This window comes from Scyliorhinus torazame, chromosome 4 (assembly GCF_047496885.1).
Source record: "Scyliorhinus torazame isolate Kashiwa2021f chromosome 4, sScyTor2.1, whole genome shotgun sequence".
NCBI lineage: Eukaryota > Metazoa > Chordata > Chondrichthyes > Carcharhiniformes > Scyliorhinidae > Scyliorhinus > Scyliorhinus torazame.
Genome location: NC_092710.1, coordinates 106,962,151 through 106,980,691, shown reverse-complemented (window position 1 = coordinate 106,980,691; position 18,541 = coordinate 106,962,151). Strand labels below are relative to the sequence as shown.

At 52.6% G+C, this 18,541-nt stretch overlaps 1 protein-coding gene across 20 annotated transcripts in view; it reads right to left on the bottom strand.

Moving 5' to 3' along the window:
- The window catches only part of dst (dystonin), a 779,292-nt gene that overhangs the window by 19,139 nt on the left and 741,612 nt on the right, over nucleotides 1-18,541 (bottom strand). For all 20 annotated transcript variants that reach the window (XM_072498412.1, XM_072498427.1, XM_072498428.1 and 17 more), the window contains 5 exons: nucleotides 13,740-13,928; nucleotides 11,803-11,929; nucleotides 2,891-3,051; nucleotides 1,532-1,694; nucleotides 161-315 (listed from right to left, as the gene is read on the bottom strand). In XM_072498412.1, coding sequence (XP_072354513.1) covers nucleotides 161-315; nucleotides 1,532-1,694; nucleotides 2,891-3,051; nucleotides 11,803-11,929; nucleotides 13,740-13,928 — 795 coding nt within the window. The remainder of the gene's footprint in view (nucleotides 1-160; nucleotides 316-1,531; nucleotides 1,695-2,890; nucleotides 3,052-11,802; nucleotides 11,930-13,739; nucleotides 13,929-18,541) is intronic.

The following is an 18,541-nucleotide window of genomic DNA, read 5'->3' as shown; positions in this document are numbered from 1 at the left end:
CACTAGGAGTTAAATCAGATCGAATATCAGTACTCAAGTTTAAAAAAATTAATAGATGGATTTCTTTACTGACTCTCAGAATTAACCAAAACCTTCCTGTATCAAGTGTTGAGTCATTCCAGGATACAAAGTTTAGATTCTATGTACAATCATAGTATACCTCATCCTCTATTTTGTCAGCATCAGTAAGAGGCTTGTAAGCATCCTTGTTTGGATGAAGGGCTGCCACAAACTCATAATAATCAATGTAGCCATCTCCATCTCGATCAAATATGTCTGCCACCGCACTCATCTCCAGCCGGCTTGTAGGAAACTCTATAGAACAATGCAGTAAAAAAAAAACATTTAGTTAAATATTGTTACAATGTTCTTCTTCCAAGTTAAACCTATGAACATAACTAAATTACTATATAACAGCACAACAGATACCATTTCTTTAATTATTAATTTTCTACCAGCTCAAGACTTAGTAAGATTCAGGCTCCCCGATGGTTCAACATATGGAATTGTACAGGGTCTGATATGGCAACAAGGTCATTAAGTTCGATCTCCAGTATGTGCTGATCAATCAGATGTCAACCAAGGTGGCAGAGGCATATTAAAAATAATCTCAGTGTTCGTGGGCTAAGAGAAAGACAAAGGTCAACTGGGACATTCACTCTTGAATGTATCAGATGGCCCTTCCTGGAAAATATGTACAAATGTGTGTGTAAGCACGTTGTGCATGTGACAGTGTCACGTGAGGGAAAATCAGATCCAATTGTGGTGAACAGCAATCAGGTAAATTGGAAGGTCACTTATAAATGAGAAATAGTCAAATAAACTTTTACTCAAGTTTTATATTCACAACAGATTATCAGGCTAAAGAGGAGCTGGCATCCAAGACAACAGGGAGGGAGTGTGACACAAACATTCAAAGTGATGACATAGAAGTGAATAGGTTGGAAATACGCAGCTGGCCAACTATCATCGATGGAGAGAAAGGATAAACTATGGCCGTAATTCTCCGGCTGTTGGGATTTTCTGTTCCCGCCATCAGCGCGCCCCCTCCCCCATTGACAAGCAGCGGGAACAGAGAATCCCGCCGCCAGCGAACAGCGCATCGTTGAGAAACACGCAGCCGGAGAATCCAGCCCCATATTTCAGCTGTCTATCCGTCATCAGGAAGCGTCATTTCCCGTTTTTTTCGAGATTTTCACTTGTTTTGTTATTACTTGCATTCAAAATTTCAAAGGGTTTTGATAAATTAAACAAGAAAAACTGCTTCCATTGGATGGCGAGTCATTAGCTAATGGCCGAAAACACAAGATTAGCAGCAGATATATTTGTCAGGGTGTAGAATATCCTACCAGGGGCGGAAGAGGAATGTACCTTGGTGAGGAAATCTTTCCCTCTTTTTCTGCAGCACAGCAGTATGTTAGAGTATACTACATAAATCAAATGGTTGATGTACCGGAATATGATTCTAAGTGGCTTGGGAAACATAGAGGTTTCTGTTTCAGGAGACACTAAGGGATTCTTCAACACTCACTTGAGGAGAGGATTCCATCAATAAATTCTTGTCTTGTGATCTTCCCATCCTGATCTTTGTCAATGCGCCTGAAGAAGTCCATTACCCTGGACTTCTTGTGGTTCATCCATCGCATGTACCTCTTTCGCCAAACATCAAAGTCAAAGTTGGCAAACTCCCTCAGCTTTAAGAGAAACAAGGTCACAATAAACTTCCATAAAATGTTACTTTTGAACAAAATATATAATCTCAGTAAGATCACTGACCAAAGTTTAATGGGAAGGTCCACAAGTCAGCACCTTCCCCCTTCCCTCTCTGGATTAAAAATAAAATCCTACTAGCACAAATACCCCAGAAAGATTTGGATGAATAACAACTGTTTGAGATACTATTAGAAATCCAAAGCAAATTCTAGTAGGAGCAGGTTAAAACATGACTTAAAAAATTCCTTAAATATCTACAACACAGAAGTATGTAAATTTATAATCTTGCATTATGAAGGAAACAGTTGGTTTACCAAATAAAGTAAGCAAGCCCAACAAAACATTTTAATTGCTCACTTATATAAACATTAAAATGTTCCAGTTGCATGATTAGACATTTGGTATGAATAATTAAACCCGATTATTTGCCAGTTGTAATCTTTGAGGAAGTTCTGCATACATAAATTAGAGGGAAAAAATTCACTCATTGGAAAGTTATCATGGTGGTATGTCTGTGCTAATATATTTTGCACAACATGTAATGTTCGTTGGAAAACACTGCACATAATCCAGAAAAACAAGCCATATTCAGGATTTATACAATTCTCCTTAAAAAATGCAATGATAAAGCTCAGAGAAAAACATCCAAACGCTCCGCCTAATGCTTATTTGGTTAAAAACTAGGAGTTCCCCATGTGGTGGATTTGGTAAAATACAGGAGGGACCCTTATGGTTCATTCGGCAAAATCCACAGCCTATTTCAAGGGGCTGGTTTAGCACACTGGGCTAAATAGCTGGCTTGTAATGCAGAACAATGCAGCAGCGCGGGTTCAATTCCTGTACCGGCCTCCCCGAACAGGTGCCGGAATGTGGCGACTAGGGGCTTTTCACAGTAACTTTATTGAAGCCTACTTGTGACAGTAAGTGATTATTATTATTAACATGCAGCAAGTTACTGAAGCAACAAATAGTTTTCACCATCCCTAAAGAAATGATGCCATTTCCGCAGTCAAAAGTGTGAATTTTACATCAGAGGGAATATCACCAATTGCATTCCTTTGTCAATGTAAAACTTTCAAAATGGTTTTATTCCATTTGACTATTCACAGGCTTAATAGGAATATACAGGTTGCCCTGTCATTTAATTTTTCAAATTACAAGTTTGTAAAATGTTTACCTCCTCCAGTCTATCGAGTGCATCATTGAGTTTCCGTCTTCTGTCTAGGGCCAACAACCAGACCTGCTGCCACTTACTAACGAGGAGGTTAGCACGGGGATTTTTTGACTCAAAGGTCTGTGTGGCTGGTGAATACAGAGCCCGTGCAGGGAATCTTTTCCCTACAAGAAAAGTCACATCACACTGTCAATATGGTTTAGTGGTAGGATGATTTCAATTTGGGATCTGGCTTGTTGCTTACATTTGGAAAGTGGGACCTCAGTTATTCACCATTATCATGAATCCCCAGTCCCCACCCCCACCCAGCAAATAAAAACCTGGAAGATATGAGTCCCACAAAATTAAATTTCAAATGAACAGACCAGCACCAAAACAATCCCAACAACCCCATACATGGCAAATATGTAATTTTCTTTTCAGAGATACTTACTTCGCAAAGATTTGAGAAATCAGTTTAATTTAAATTTTTAAATTTTTTTATAAATTTAGAGTACCCAATCATTTTTTTTCCAATTAAGGGGCAATTTAGTGTGGCCAATCCATCTAGCCTACACATCTTTGGTTGTGGGGGCGAAACCCACGCAAGGGGAGTATGTGCAAACTCTACACAGACAGTGACCCAGGTATGGGAACGAACCTGGGACCTCAGCGCCGTGAGGCAGCAGTGCTAACCACTGCACCGCCTTGCCACCCTTGCACACATTTCTTACATGCAATAGCTTTTAACATTTCACTGAAAGGCTCACAGAATCTAATAAATCATACAGCTTAATTTACTCATTTCATATAATTCTGAAACCCACTTGCACTGTAATGTAAGCTGATAATTAAATCAAATTACTAATAAAGAGTTTTGGGGTATCATCTATGCAATAGGGTCCCCGATTAACTTAAATTTGCTGAAGGGATGGGGGTTCCAGGATTTTGAACCAGTGACCGTGAAGGAACGGTGATATATTTCCAAGTTAGGATGATGATTGACTTGGAGGAGAGCCATGTATCTGTTGGTCTTGTCATTCTAGACGGTAGAGGTTCAGGCGTTCAAGGGATTGCTGCCATGCATTTTGTAGATGGTACACACAGCTGCCACTGTGGTAGAGGGCGTGTACATTTAAGATAGCAGACATGACAACAATCAAGCGGATGCTTTGCCTTGGCTAGTGTTGAGGCTCTTGAGTGTTGGGAGCCGTACTCAAGTCAGGCAAGTGGAGTGTACTCTGTCACACTACTTGTGACAGGCTTTAGGGAGTCAACATTCAACCCTGGTTCAATGAAGAGTGCAGGAGGGTATGTCAAAAGCAGCATATCTAAAAATTTGGTAATGGTGCAGCTCAGGACTATATGAATTCTAAATATTGGAAGTAGCAGATGATAGACAGAGCTAGGCGGTCCAACAACCAACTGATCAGATCCAAGCTCTGCAGTCCAGCCACATCCAGTTGCAAATAATGGTGGATAACATGATCAACTAACTTGCGGAGAAGGGTAGGAAGACAATTTGGAAAGTAGGCAACCCCTCCTCCCCCACCTTCCTTCCTGCTCCTCCCACATCTTGTTCCTCCCCCAACCCCTCCCACCAACCTCCTCCCCCACCTTGCCAAGCTATTCGCCCTGTGTAGTGAGCCTGCAGGGCTGCACACTTGGTGTGGTCACCTCCTGTTGTGGGTAACATCCCAGAGGCCAATAAGTGATCATTAATTTTGCCACTCAAGGGTTTTATTTGAGGTGGGCAGACTTCACAATACCACCTCTGCTGCTGGTAAAATTGCAGTGGAGGCATTGGGTTGGCACCGAGAACATCACCAGAGCCCAATTTTATGCCCCCCCCCGGACCAACTTGCTCCCAGAGGGTTGTAAAGTCCAGCTCATGAACAGGCTTCTCTCCTCACAAATGCTGCCTGACCTACTGAGTATCTCCAGCATTCCCTGTTTTTATTTCAGATTTCCAGCATCTAGTATTCTGCGGTTGTGTTAAGGAACCAAACGCTCCGCAAACATACACACAACTGTGCACCAATCTGCAGCACCATTACAATGGACCAAAATTTCCTGTGGCACTGCATCTAATGTCATATGTCATTAATGAAACTTGCTAATATATGTTTTGGTTTTTTACTCTCTTTTCAAAGCAAGTTCCTGAATGTGCAAATTAGCAATGAGAGAAACTGGGCATTTGGGAACTGAGTGAACAAGGCAAGCAATTGTATAATCCTATAACCAATCCTACTGAAGGATTTGTGGAACTTCATAATTTTTTTAATCTTCAGGAAACAGCACAGTGGTTAGCAGTGCTACCTCACAGCGCCAGGGACCCGGGTTCAATTCCGGCCTCAGGTGACTGTGTTCAATTTGCACTTTCTCCCTATGTCTCCCACAATCCAAAGATGTCCAGGTTAGGTGGATTGGCCATGACCAATTGCCCTTAGTGTCCAAAAGGTTAACTTGGGTTACTGGGCTATGGGGATAGGTTGGGACCCTGACTCTAGGTAGGGTATCTTTTCAAAGGGACTCGATGGGCTAAATGGCCTCCTTCTGCACTGTATTGAATATACAGGGGACTGGTTTAGCACAGGGCTAAAGAGCTGGCTTCTAAAGCAGACCAAGGCAGGCCAGCAGCACGATTCAATTCCCGTACCAGCCTCCCCGAACAGGCGCCGGAATGTGGCGACGAGAGGCTTTTCACAGTAACTTCATTTGAAGCCTACTTGTGACAAGAAGCGATTTTCATTTCATTCATTTTCATATGATTCTAACAAATACAATCTGAAGGTATGTGATTCCACACTTAATAATTATCAGTGCCAGAGAGGTTGAGTGGTGGTAATGAACACTTATCACATCATTAAAAGAGGATTCAGACTTGAAATGACAAGAATTCGACTTTCTGTGAGAAGTTAAGTCTATATTTAATGCCCACAAACAGCAACAGCAGACCATTCAATACATTCCAATGATGAGCCAAACAGGGAGATGCTGCTTTCACAAAGCTAAAGGCAGAGTGGCAGAACTGGGACATCAACTTGACTTTAGTCTCTGCGTCTGGTTTGGAGTTGCTATGCAATTTATATAAAGACAATCATTAACTTCAGTTATACTCTGACAGGAAACTTCTGGCCCATTGTTCCAAGGTCCACGTTACTTTCAAGCCCAAAATGGAAATATGTGAACACAAGTAATGCTACAATGTAAGATTATTTAGATAGAAACTTGATCAACGAACATCCGGTTGCGGCTATGCCTAGGTAGGTCGCACGTTCGGCAGCTCCCGCCGGGAACGGACTTTTGGGCTCTTTAAAGGGGCTCCAACGGCACTTGTTCGACGGCTTCCAGTGTGGGAAGGTGACAGCAAGGTCCCCCCGACATTATATGGATTGGACCAGGAGTGGAGCGGTGAAAAAAGTGATCTTGGAGCAGCGAAAAGTGAGAGGGAGAAAAAAAGAAGATGGCGGCGGGTGGAGACCAAGCAGCGTGGGCGCAGTGGTCGCAGGAGCAGCAGGGGTTTCTTAAACGCTGCTTTGAAGAGCTGAAATCCGAAATGCTGGCGCCAATGAAGGCGGCGATCGAGAAGCTAGTGGAGACCCAGAAGGCCCAAGGGGCGGCGATCCGGGAGGTGCGGCAAAAAGCCTCGGAGAACGAGGACGAGATCTTGGGCCTGGTGGTGAAGGTGGAGGCGCACGAGGCGCTGCACAAGAGGCGGGCGGAAAGATTTGAGGACCTGGAGAATAGATCGAGGAGGAAGAATCTTCGGATTCTGGGTCTCCCTGAAGGAGTGGTGGAAGGGCCCGATGCCAGGGCATATGTGAGCATGATGCTCAATTCGCTGATGGGCACGGAAGCCTTCCCGAGGCCCCTGGAGCTAGATGGGGCTCACCGGGTCCTAGCAAGGAGACACAAGGCCAACGAGGCGGTAGTGGTGAGGTTTTACCGCTTTATGGACAGAGAGTGTGTCCTGAGATGGGCCAAGAAAGAGCGGAGCAGCAGGTGGGAGAACACGGAGATCCGAATCTACCAGGACTGGAGTGCAGAGGTGGCTAAGAAGAGAGCTGGTTTCAATCGGGCTAAGGCGCTGCTCCATCGGAAGGGGGAGAAGTTCGGGATGCTGCAGCCAGCGCGATTGTGGGTCACATTCCAGGATCGGCACCACTATTTCAAAACGCCTGATGAGGCATGGAACTTCATACAAACTGAAAAGTTGGACTCAATTTGAGGGTTTGTTGTGGGGGGATGTTTACTGTGTATATGGTGTTTATGACTTTTAGGGAATGTTTCCTTGGTTGGGTGCTGGATGGGGATGGGTGAAGGGATTTGATGGGGAGACTGTGGGAGAGTGTGGGCGGCGGTGTTGGAGGGGCAGACCCCCATGAAGGAAGAAGGGGAGTGGAGGTCCGGGGATGGAGAATTGGGGTAAGGCCGCAAAAGGAGCTGCGCCAGAGGGGGCGGGGCCGGCTCAGGAAAGCGCGGGCTTTTTCCCACGTTAGGGAAGGACGGGGGATGGGCGGTGCTGGAGAGGATCGCAAACTGACTGCCAGGGAGGGGGGATTCTCACACTGGGGAGGGTCGATGGAATGGCGGGAGAGGCCGGGGTCAGCTGACTTACTGGAGTGTTATGGGGGAGCAAAAGGGCTAGATGTGGATCTAGCGGGGGGGGGGGGGGGGGGTATAGGGTTGCTGCTGCATTGGCCAAAGGGGAGCTGGATGTGGGAGAGGTGATCGGGGCGGGGGTCCTCCGCCCTGGAGGGTGTGGGAGGCGCGGGCACGTGGCTGGCCTAGAAAAGGGGAAGGCTAGTCGGCAGGAAGGGGGGGGGGGGAGGGGGGGGGGGGGGCGGGCGGGCGGGGGGGGGGGGAGAGCAGCCCCCCAATCCGGCTGATAACTTGGAATGTGAGGGGCCTGAATGGGCCGGTCAAGAGGGCCCGGGTGTTCGCGCACTTAAAGGGACTGAAGGCAGACGTGGTTATGCTCCAGGAGACACATTTGAAGGTGGCAGATCAGGTTAGGCTGAGAAAGGGGTGGGTAGGGCAGGTCTTCCATTCAGGGCTGGATGCGAAGAACAGAGGGGTGGCAATACTGGTGGGGAAGCGTGTGTCGTTTGAGGCAATGAATATTGTAGTGGATAATGGAGGTCGGTATGTGATGGTGAGCGATAGGTTGGAAGGGGGTGCGGGTGGTACTGGTAAACGTATATGCCCCGAACTGGGATGATGCCGGATTTATGAAACGCATGCTGGGTTGGATTCCGGACCTGGAGGTAGGAAGCTTGATAATGGGGGGGGATTTCAACACGATGCTGGACCCAGCACTGGACCGGTCTAGTTCCAAGACAGGTAAGAGGCCGGCTGTGGCCAAGGTGCTTAGGGGGTTTATGGACCAGATGGGGGGAGTGGATCCATGGAGGTTTGTCAGGCCCCTGGCCAGGGAATTTTCATTCTTTTCCCACATCCATAGAGCCTACTCCCAGATCGATTTTTAAATTTTGAGTAGGGCGCTAATCCTGAAAGTGGAGGGAACGGAGTATTCGGCCATAGCCATCTCAGACCACGCCCCGCATTGGGTGGAGCTGGAGTTAGGAGAGGAGAGGGACCAGCGCCCGTTGTGGCGTCTGGATGTGGGATTATTTGTGGATGAGGAGGTGTGCGGGCGGGTGTGAGGGTGCATTGAAAGATATTTGGAGGCCAATGACAACGGGGAGGTGCAGGTGGGGGTAGTCTTGGAGGTGCTGAAGGTGGTGGTCAGGGGAGAGTTAATCTCCATCAGGGCCCACAGGGAGAAGAGAGAGGGCAGGGAGAGGGAGAGGTTGGTGGGGGAGATCTTAAGGGTGGACAGGAGGTATGCAGAGGCCCCCGAGGAGGGACTACTCAGGGAGCGGCGGAACCTCCAGACGGAGTTCGACCTGTTGACCACAGGGAAAGCAGAGGCACAGTGGAGGAAAGCGCAGGGGGCGACGTATGAGTATGGGGAGAAGGCGAGTCGGATGCTGGCACACCAGCTTTGTAAGAGGGAGGCAGCGAGGGAGATAGGTGGAGTTAAGGATAGCGAGGGAATACGGTGCGGAGTGCGGTGAGAATAAACAAGGTATTTAGGGACTTCTATGGGGATCTGTACAGATCTGAGCCCCCAGTGGGGGAAGAGAGGATGCGACGGTTTTTGGATCAGCAGAGGTTCCCGAGGGTGAAGGAGGAGGAGGTGGCTGGTTTGGGGGCGCCAATTGGGGTGAAGGAGCTGGTTAAAGGGTTGGGGAGCATGCAGGCGGGGAAGGCCCTGGGGCCAGGTGGGTTCCCGGTCGGGTTTTACAGGAAATACGTGGACCTGCTAGGCCCATTGCTAGTGAGGACTTTCAATAAGGCAAGGGAGGGGGAGACTTTGCCCCCGACAATGTCCGGGGCGCTGATCTCTCTGATCCTGAAGCGGGACAAGGACCCACTGCAATGTGGATCGTATAGACTGATTTCGCTCCTCAATGTGGATGCTAAGTTGCTGGCAAAAGTGCTGGCTACGAGAATTGAGGACTGTGTCCCGGGGGTGATTCATGAGGACCAGACGGGATTTGTAAAGGGCAGGCAGCTAAACACCAATGTGCGGAGGCTCCTCAATGTGATTATGACGCCCTCGGTGGAGGGAGAAGCGGAGGTAGAGGCAGCTATGGACGCGGAGAAGGCCTTCGATGGGTGGAGTGGGAGTATCTTTGGGAAGTGCTGCGGAGGTTTGGGTTCGGGGAGGGGTTCATCAGCTGGGTCAGGCTGCTATATAGAGCCCCGGTGGCGAGTGTGGCTACAAATCGGCGGAGGTCGGAGTACTTTCGGCTGCACCGAGGGACGAGGCAGGGGTGTCCCCCTTGTTGTTTGCATTGGCAATTGAGCCACTGGCCATGGCACTAAGGGAGTCCAGGAAATGGAGGGGACTGGTCCGAGGGAGAGAGGAACACCGGGTGTCGCTGTATGCGGACGACCTGTTGTTGTATGTGGCAGATCCAGTGGAGGGGATGGTGGAGGTCATGCGGATCCTAAGGGAGTTTGGGGACTTCTCGGGGACTCAATGTAGGGAAAAGTGAGCTTTTGGGGTGCATCCAGGGGACCAGGGAAAGGGGATAGACGACCTACCGTTGAAGAGGGCGGAAAGGAGCTTTCGGTACTTAGGGATCCAGGTGGCTGGGAGTTGGGGGGCCCTGCACAAGCTCAATTTGACACGGTTGGTGGAGCAGATTGAGGAGGATTTCAAAAGATGGGATGTGCTGCCACTCTCGCTAGCAGGCAGGGTGCAGTCGGTTAAAATGATGGTCCTCCCGAGGTTTCTCTTCCGAGGTGTTCCAGTGCCTTCCCATTATGATTCCCAAGGCCTTTTTCAAACGGGTAGGTAGGAGTATCATGGGCTTCGTGAGGGCAAATAAGACCCCAAGGGTAAAGAGGGTGTTTCTGGAGCGCAGTAGGGACAGGGGAGGGCTGGCTCTGCCGAATTTGTGCGGCTATTATTGGGCTGCCAATGTGGCGATGATCCGTAAGTGGGTAATGGAGGGAGAAGGGGCGGCGTGGAAGAGGTTGGCGATGGCGTCCTGTGTGGGCACAAGCCTGAGGGCGCTGGCGACGGCACCGCTGCCGTTTTCGCCGACAAGGTACACCACGAGTCCGGTGGTGGCGGCGACATTGAAGATCTGGGGGCAGTGGAGACGACACAGGGGCGAGGTGGGACCCTCGGTTTGGTCCCCGATTCGGGAGAACCATCGGTTCGTCCCGGGAAGGATGGATGGGGGGTTTCGGAGCTGGCATCGGGCAGGGATTAGAAGAATGGGGGACCTGTTTATAGATGGGACGTTTGCGAGCCTAGGGGCGCTGGAGGAGAAGTTTGGGTTACCCCCGGGGAATGCTTTCAGGTATATGTAAGTGAGGGCGTTTGTGAGATGGCAGGTGAGGGAATTCCCGCTGCTCCCGGCACAGGGGACTCAGGACAGGGTGATTTCAGGTGTATGGGTTGGAGAAGGCAGGGTATCGGCGATCTACCAGGAGCTGAAAGAAGAGGAGGAGGCCTCTGTAGAGGAGTTAAAGGGCAAGTGGGAGGAGGAGCTTGGGGAGGAGATAGATGAGGGTCTGTGGGCTGATGCCCTGAGTAGGGTTAACTCTTCCTCCTCTTGCGCCAGGCTCAGCCTAATACAATTCAAGGTTACTCACAGAGCGCATATGACAGGGGCGAGGTTGAGTAGGTTCTTTGGGGGGGGGGGGGGGGGGGGGGGGGGGGGGAGGACAGACGTGGGAGGTGCTCGGGAAGCCTGGCGAATCACGTCCACATGTTCTGGTCGTGCCCGGCACTGGATGGGTTTTGGAGGGGTTTCGCGAGGACTATGTCCAAGGTGGTGAAAGTCCAGGTCAAGCCAAGTTGGGGGCTGGCACTATTCGGGGTAACGGATGAGCCGGGAGGGCAGGAGGCGAAAGAGGCCGGTATCCTGGCCTTTGCGTCCCTGGTTACCTGGCGGAGGATCTTGCTATTATGGAAGGACGCAAAGCCCCCCCAGTGTGGAAGCCTGGATAAATGACATGGCAGGGTTCATTAAGCTGGAGAGGATAAAGTTTACCTTACGAGGGTCTGTGCAGGAGTTATTCAGGCAGTGGCAACTGTTCCTAGACTATGTCGCGGAGCGTTAGGAGGAGGTCAGCAGCAGCAGCAACCCAAGGGGGGGGGGTCTCTTTCGGGGGGGAATTCGGGTGGGTAGGGGGGGGGCTTCCCTATGGGTACCTTTGAAGGTCATATGGGGGGGTTACTGTACATGGGGGAAACCCAATGTATAAGTTTTGTATAATTTTTGACCTTCGTGACACCTATTTGTGTTTCTTTTTGTTATTGGGGGGGGGGGGTTTGTTAAAAATTTTGTTGGAAAATTTGAATAAACATATTTTTTTTTTTAAAAAGAAACTTAATCAACACTTACTTGACCTTCCTTTCTCTATGACAGGAATTTGGGACGTAATCTGGGTTGGTTCCGTAGCTTTCCTCTTGTATGTTTTTGTTACTTTATCCACATCTGGCTGTTTTCTGGTCATTTCTTCCACAAAAGTCTATGGTTAAAAGCATTGTATTTATTAATGATGTGGAGATGCCAGCGTTGGACTGGGGTAAGCACAGTAAGAAGTCTTACAACACCAGGTTAAAGTACAACAGGTTTGTTTCAAATAACTAGCTTTCGGAGCACTGCTCCTTCCTCAGGTGAATGAAGAGGTCGATTCCAGAAACATATATATAGACAAAGTCAAAGATGCAAGACAATGCTTTGAATGCAAGCATTTGCAGGTAATTAAGTCTTTACAGATCCAGAGAGAGCGGTAATCCCAGGTTAAAGAGGTATGAATTGTCTCAAACCAGGACAGTTGGTAGGATTTCGCAAGCCCAGGCCAGATGGTGGGTGGTAAACGTAATGCAACATGAATCTAAGGTCCCAGTTGAGGCCGTACCCATGTGTGGGGAACTTGGCTATAAGTTTCTGTTTCGCGTTCTGCGTTGTCGCGGGTCCTGAAGACCGCCTTGCAGAACGCTTACCCGGAGATAAGAGGCTGAATGCCCTTGACTGCTGAAGTGTTCCCCGACTGGAGGGGAACATTCCTGCCTGGCGATTGTCGCGTGATGTCCGTTCATCGGCGCCATCGCTGAGTACGCTGCACACCATTGGGACGGTCTCAGGACGTCATCTGAGGCCCTCCCCCAATGCTCCGCCCCTGACGGCATGGAACATGTGTGCTCACAGTTGCGGGGACCTCGCGTGGTGGCGGCGGACTGTGTCCAGCGCCACCACAGTCGGAGGGGAGGCCGTTCCGCTGGCCAGGGGGGCTTCAGCAGGGGGACTTGTGGGGGGTGGTCTGGGGGCAACGAGGGGGATTACAGGGAGGCACTATCTGGCAGGCCGGCACCATGTTGCGCAGCCATGGACCCAGCAAGTATCTGTCCGTATCTGCAGGTAAAGCTGGTACTTTATGTGGTGGGGCTGCTAGCCCCCCACTGGGCGGAGCATCGATGCAGGGGCATCAGCGCCGCCCTCTTTGGTCGTAAGACTAGACACATGCTCCGGACATAGCCTCAAAATCGGAGAATCCAGCTCATAATATTTTTATTTTTCCTGAAATGTTAACTTTGTTTCTTTCCCCAATTGCTGCCATTACCTGCTGCGTACTTTAAGCATTTTTTTTTCCAGCATCGGGAGTATTTTGTCTTTATAAGGTTACACTTTGGAAGCAGCTGTACTTCAACAGCTCGTCCAAGAGGTTAGTCTTCACACATGAGCCTAAATGGTGATTGCTGCCACTCGACCTGGTCACAGGGAATGGGAGTCAATGTGCTATATCCAAGCCAAATCTTGCTCTTATTCAACATCCACACACACCTGTTCCAACAAGCATGCCTGCAAAATAATCACGAGGAGGCGCTTTGACAGATTTTGCCCCTCCAATTCAGGGGGCCGACCACACGACTGAGCACAGTCTAAGTTCCGAAGCTCTCACATTCCTGAACTGCATGTCTTAGTTTCACTTTCCAGTGAACTTTCCAGTATAATAAATGAAGAAGAATGCTGCGTTGTGTCATCCGGGTAAAATGTATATCAATTGTTATACTCTTTTCTAAATGTCTAGCGTAGGCCCCTGAATATAATTACATGAACAAGCTCAGATTCCTATATTATTATGTATCTGGGAATACATTCTTGCTGGTTCTGCATCACATGATGTGACGTCAGCAGAGTGTTTATGAGGGCTTTGGGCAGATCAGCATCTTGATTGTATTAAGTAACACCCTTAATAAACCTCTCATTGTGTTTTATAAGAATCCAGAGCGTGGAACTCCAAAGAAGGTTATATAACAAATTTCAGTGGCAATTACCTGGTGCTCAGCGATAAGTGTTTTGACTTCTTCAATCTCCTGTGGAAGTGGTTCTTGATCTCTCTGAGTGAGTATTGTCTCTGCCCCATGTAACCAACCTAACAGGTTCTCCAGTAACTCCTGATTAGCAATAACATCGGCGAGAGCTGCTCCAAGTCGTAGTTGATGCTGTTTGGCCCAGGCAGTTACCTAATAGTTTACATAAAAGCAAAACATTAGCGAAAAATCTCTCAAGTTTGAAAAATCATTTGGAAAGGCACACTTTTCTTTCTTGACCTTCTGCAACAGCATCAACAGCCAACGTGCTTTGATTTTAGAAAGCTCGGAGTCTGGTGCAATGTGTTGTATAACATAAGAATGGAAGTGGAAATCACTATTGAGCATATCAGCCTTGTAGGCCCACAAACCGCAGCATTGACTGATTATGTTGTTAGGCACTCCTGCAATCCCTAAAGGTTGGGAACTGTCTTCATCGCACATCTGCCTCTGTTATAGTTCCCCCATTGTGGTGATTAATGCAACATTAACTGCCTGGGAGGGTGGGGGTAAAGAGTATGGCTTCACTGCCACAATTCATAACTCAACAAGCTTCTTTTCTTGGCCGGCAAGCAGAAGGGAATAGCTTTTTCAAAGATTCAGTGTCAAATCGCCCCACATTACTCCTTCACACCTCACAGCAGCATGTTGAAGAGCAGCGCTGGGAGGTGTCTGGGAGCTGGGGCGTCATTCTCCGACCCCCCGCCGGGTCGGAGAATGGCCGTTGGCCGCCGTGAATCCCGCCCCCGCCCCCGCCGAAGTCTCCGAAGGGAGAAAAGTCGGCGGGGCGTTAATGGCGCCGCTGCCGCGGAGAATGTCACGGGTCTGCGCAAGGCAGCCAATTTTCGGCCTGCCGATATTCTCCCTTCCGGATGGGCCGAAGTCCCGTCGACGTGATGACCGTTCACGTCGACGTGAATCAAACCTCCTTTTCATCGGCGTGACCCGGTGCTCCAGGCTCACGCCGACCAGCGAGGAGGTGAGTGACGGCCTGGGGGGTTGGCTCTGGGCAGGAAATGGCGTGGCCGCAGACTGATTGCCTGAGGAGAGGTGTGTCTCGGCTTGTGTGTGTGTGTGTGCGGCGAGGGGGGCGGGGTTGGTTAGAGTAGGCTGGGCTCCGTGGGAGTGCCGGGAGGGGGTCCGTGCCGGGGTGGAGGTTGGGGGTTGTGGAGGGGGTCCGTGCCGGGGTGGAGGTTGGGGGGGGGTCCGTGCTGGGGTGGAGGTTGGGGGTTGGGGAGGGGGTCCGTGCCGGGGTGGAGGTTGGGGAGGGGGTCCGTGCCGGGGTGGAGGTTGGGGAGGGGGTCCGTGCCGGGGTGGAGGTTGGGGGTTGGGGAGGGGGTCCGTGCCGGGGTGGAGGTTGGGGGGGGGTCCGTGCTGGGGTGGAGGTTGGGGGGGGGGGTCCGTGCTGGGGTGGAGGTTGGGGGTTGGGGAGGGGGTCCGTGCCGGGGTGGAGGTTGGGGGTTGGGGAGGGGGTCCGTGCCGGGGTGGAGGTTGGGGGTTGGGGAGGGGGTCCGTGCCAGGGTGGAGGTTGGGGGTTGGGGAGGGGGTCCGTGCCGGGGTGGAGGTTGGGGGGGGGGTCCGTGCTGGGGTGGAGGTTGGGGGGGTCCGTGCCGGGGTGGAGGTTGGGGGGGGTCCGTGCTGGGGTGGAGGTTGGGGGGGGGGGTCCGTGCTGGGGTGGAGGTTGGGGGGGTCCGTGCCGGGGTGGAGGTTGGGGGGGTCCGTGCTGGGGTGGAGGTTGGGGGGGGGTCCGTGCTGGGGTGGAGGTTGGGGGTTGGGGAGGGGGTCCGTGCCGGGGTGGAGGTTGGGGGTTGGGGAGGGGATCCGTGCCGGGGTGGAGGTTGGGGGGGGGTCCGTGCTGGGGTGGAGGTTGGGGGGGGGTCCGTGCTGGGGTGGAGGTTGGGGGTTGGGGAGGGGGTCCGTGCCGGGGTGGATGTTGGGGAGGGGGGCCGTGCCGGGGTGGAGGTGGGGGGGGGCCGTGCCGGGGTGGGTGATGGGAGGGCTAATTAGTTGGTCCACCTGGCCAGGTGCCAGCCTCCAACAGTTGGACCCATGCGGTCCATGCCACCTGGCTGGGGGGAGGAGGGGATATGGGCAATGAAGACATGTCGTCGTTCCCCTCCCCCCTACCAGGCCGTCATGTTTTCAGACCATCCAGCGATGTTGGCCGCCGTGGTGGCAGCCGCTCATGTCTATGTTGCCCTGGATGAGGAGGAGGAGGAGGAGGAGGAGGAGGAGGAGGAGGAGCGTGCCAGAGAGGCGGCGCAGGCTGCCGCAGAGGGGCAGGCGGCAGCCGCCCAGGCTGGAGGGACACCTGACCGACAGGACGAGGAGGGGGAGGAGGACGTCGCGGCCCCACGGCAACGGAGGCACCCGAGGGCGCCCCATGTGTATCGGCCCCGGCAGTCATACCAGGACCTCACGGACCGGGAATGCAGGAGGAGACTCCGGATGAGCCGGGAAACCGTGGCACACATCTGCCACCTGCTGGCACACCTGTCACCGCGTGGCACTGGCGGGGGACACCCTCTCCCCGTGTCCATCAAGGTTACGGTGGCCCTGAACCTTTATGCAACGGGGTCATTCCAGGCACCGAGTGGGGACCTGTCCGGCATATCGCAGACATCGATGCATCGGTGCATCCGGGCAGTGACAGATGCCCTTTATGCCATGGCGCACCGCTACATCCGCTTCCCCGTGGACCGGGTCAGCCAAGATGCCCGGGCCGTGGGCTTCTCTGCCGTTGCCGGGTTCCCCATGGTCCAGGGCGCGATCGATGGGATGCACGTCGCCGTGCGGCCACCTGCAGATAACAGGGCCGTGTTCACTAATAGGAAGGGGACCTATTCGATGAACGTACAGGTGGTCTGCGACCACCGCATGATGATCCTGCACGTCTGCGCCCGTCACCCAGGCAGTGTACACGACTCATTCGTGTTGTCGCGGTCATCCATCCCCGGCATGTACGAGGGACGCCATCCCCGGCTGAGGGGCTGGTTGCTGGGCGACAGGGGCTACCCATTGCGATCGTGGCTGATGACACCTATACGGAGGCCACGCAATGAGGCGGAGAACCGCTACAATGATGCCCATGTAGCGACAAGGGGAGTGATAGAGAGATGCTTTGGCGTGCTGAAGATGCGTTTCAGGTGCCTGGACCTCACTGGGGGCGCCCTCCAGTATCGGTCAGATAGGGTCGGCCGCATCATTGTGGTGTGCTGCGTCCTGCACACCATAGCCCAGCAGAGGGGCGATGTGCCGCAGGCAGAGGAGGGCGGAGTGGAGGAGCAGCAGGAAGAGGCCCAGTCCTCCCCAGATGAGGGGGATGGGGGCAATGGTCAGGGCAGACGGGGTAGACACAGACGGGTGGCTGTCCACCGTTACCGGCTGGCCCAGCGGGCACGGGACAGACTGATAGCCGCCCACTTCACTGACTAGATGGGCGTGGGAATCGGGTAGTATGGCCACAGACCGCACACCATGACAACAGCCGACCACCCACAGGCCCCATCCATCCACCCACCCAGCACCCTCACCCCCTCCCCAACCCCACACACCCCACCCGCATGCACACCACCCCCCCCCATTGCCGTTCCACCTGCGGCACAACGGGCCGGGCTCACACAGTTGCGGGTGGACGCGTGTCTATCGCAGGCCATGGAGAATGATGACAACCCGCCTCCGATGAGCTCCTGGCTCTACATCGTTGGACTATGTCTGACCCATGGCCACAGTACCACCATCCACCCGGACCATCCCTGCATGCGGCTGTGACACTGCAGCGCACGGTCCCGTCCTCTGCCCGGGGGATGTTGATGGCGGCCCAGGGGGAAGGGGGCAGACTCACCTGGGGCTGAGGTAAGACCACCCCTCACACACACACTTGCGCTCAACGTACATGACACCCCCGCACACTTTGGACAGAGCACAAAGGCAGCTTCGGTAGGTGTAACATTGACTTTAATAACCAAAGGAGTTCATGCACGTGCCCTAGCCCCTAAAACTCATCTGTGCCCTGCACCCGTGCCAACTTACTCAGTGTCTAATTGTTTGGCCTTACGGGCCCTTTGACTACGTCTACGTGGTTCCCCAGATGGTACAGCAGAACTGGAGGTGGACTCCTGTGATTCCTGCCCTCTGACACTGGATCCCTTTGGCGGCCGTTTCCTGGGGCGTCCTGGCCTAGATGGGCCAGGCTGCGGCCCGGGCGACTGGGATGGCGAGCTGCCAGCCTGTCCTGCCCGTTGCCCACCCGATGCACCTGGGACGGAAGGGGGGGAGTCCGAGGTGTCGCGGTGTACCGGGACCTCCCCTACAGAGGGAGCCGGGACGGACCACACCACCTCCTCCTCTCTCGGGGTGCCCGATGGCCCCCAGGCCTCTACATGGGTGGGGGATGCGAACGGACTGGCCATCCGACGCGCCCCCGACATCTGGCGCTGCCAGTCCTGGAGGCCCGTGCTGGTATCAACAGGGGTCTGCAGGTTTGCAGCCATGGAGCCCAGGGGGTTGTCGAACCCTGTCTGCGACAGTGCGACGCCAGCTCGCACATGGCCACTGGCGCCGATGCCCTCAGCGATGGCCTGCTGAGACTGGGCCATGGCCTGCAGAGACTGGGCCATGGCCTGCAGAGACTGGGCTATGGCCTGCTGAGACTGGGCCATGGCCTGCTGAGACTGGGCTATGGCGTTGAGCGCCTCTGCCATCTGGCGCTGGCACTGGCTCATGGCCTCCTGTGAGAGGGCAGCCATTTCCTGGGCCACAGACGC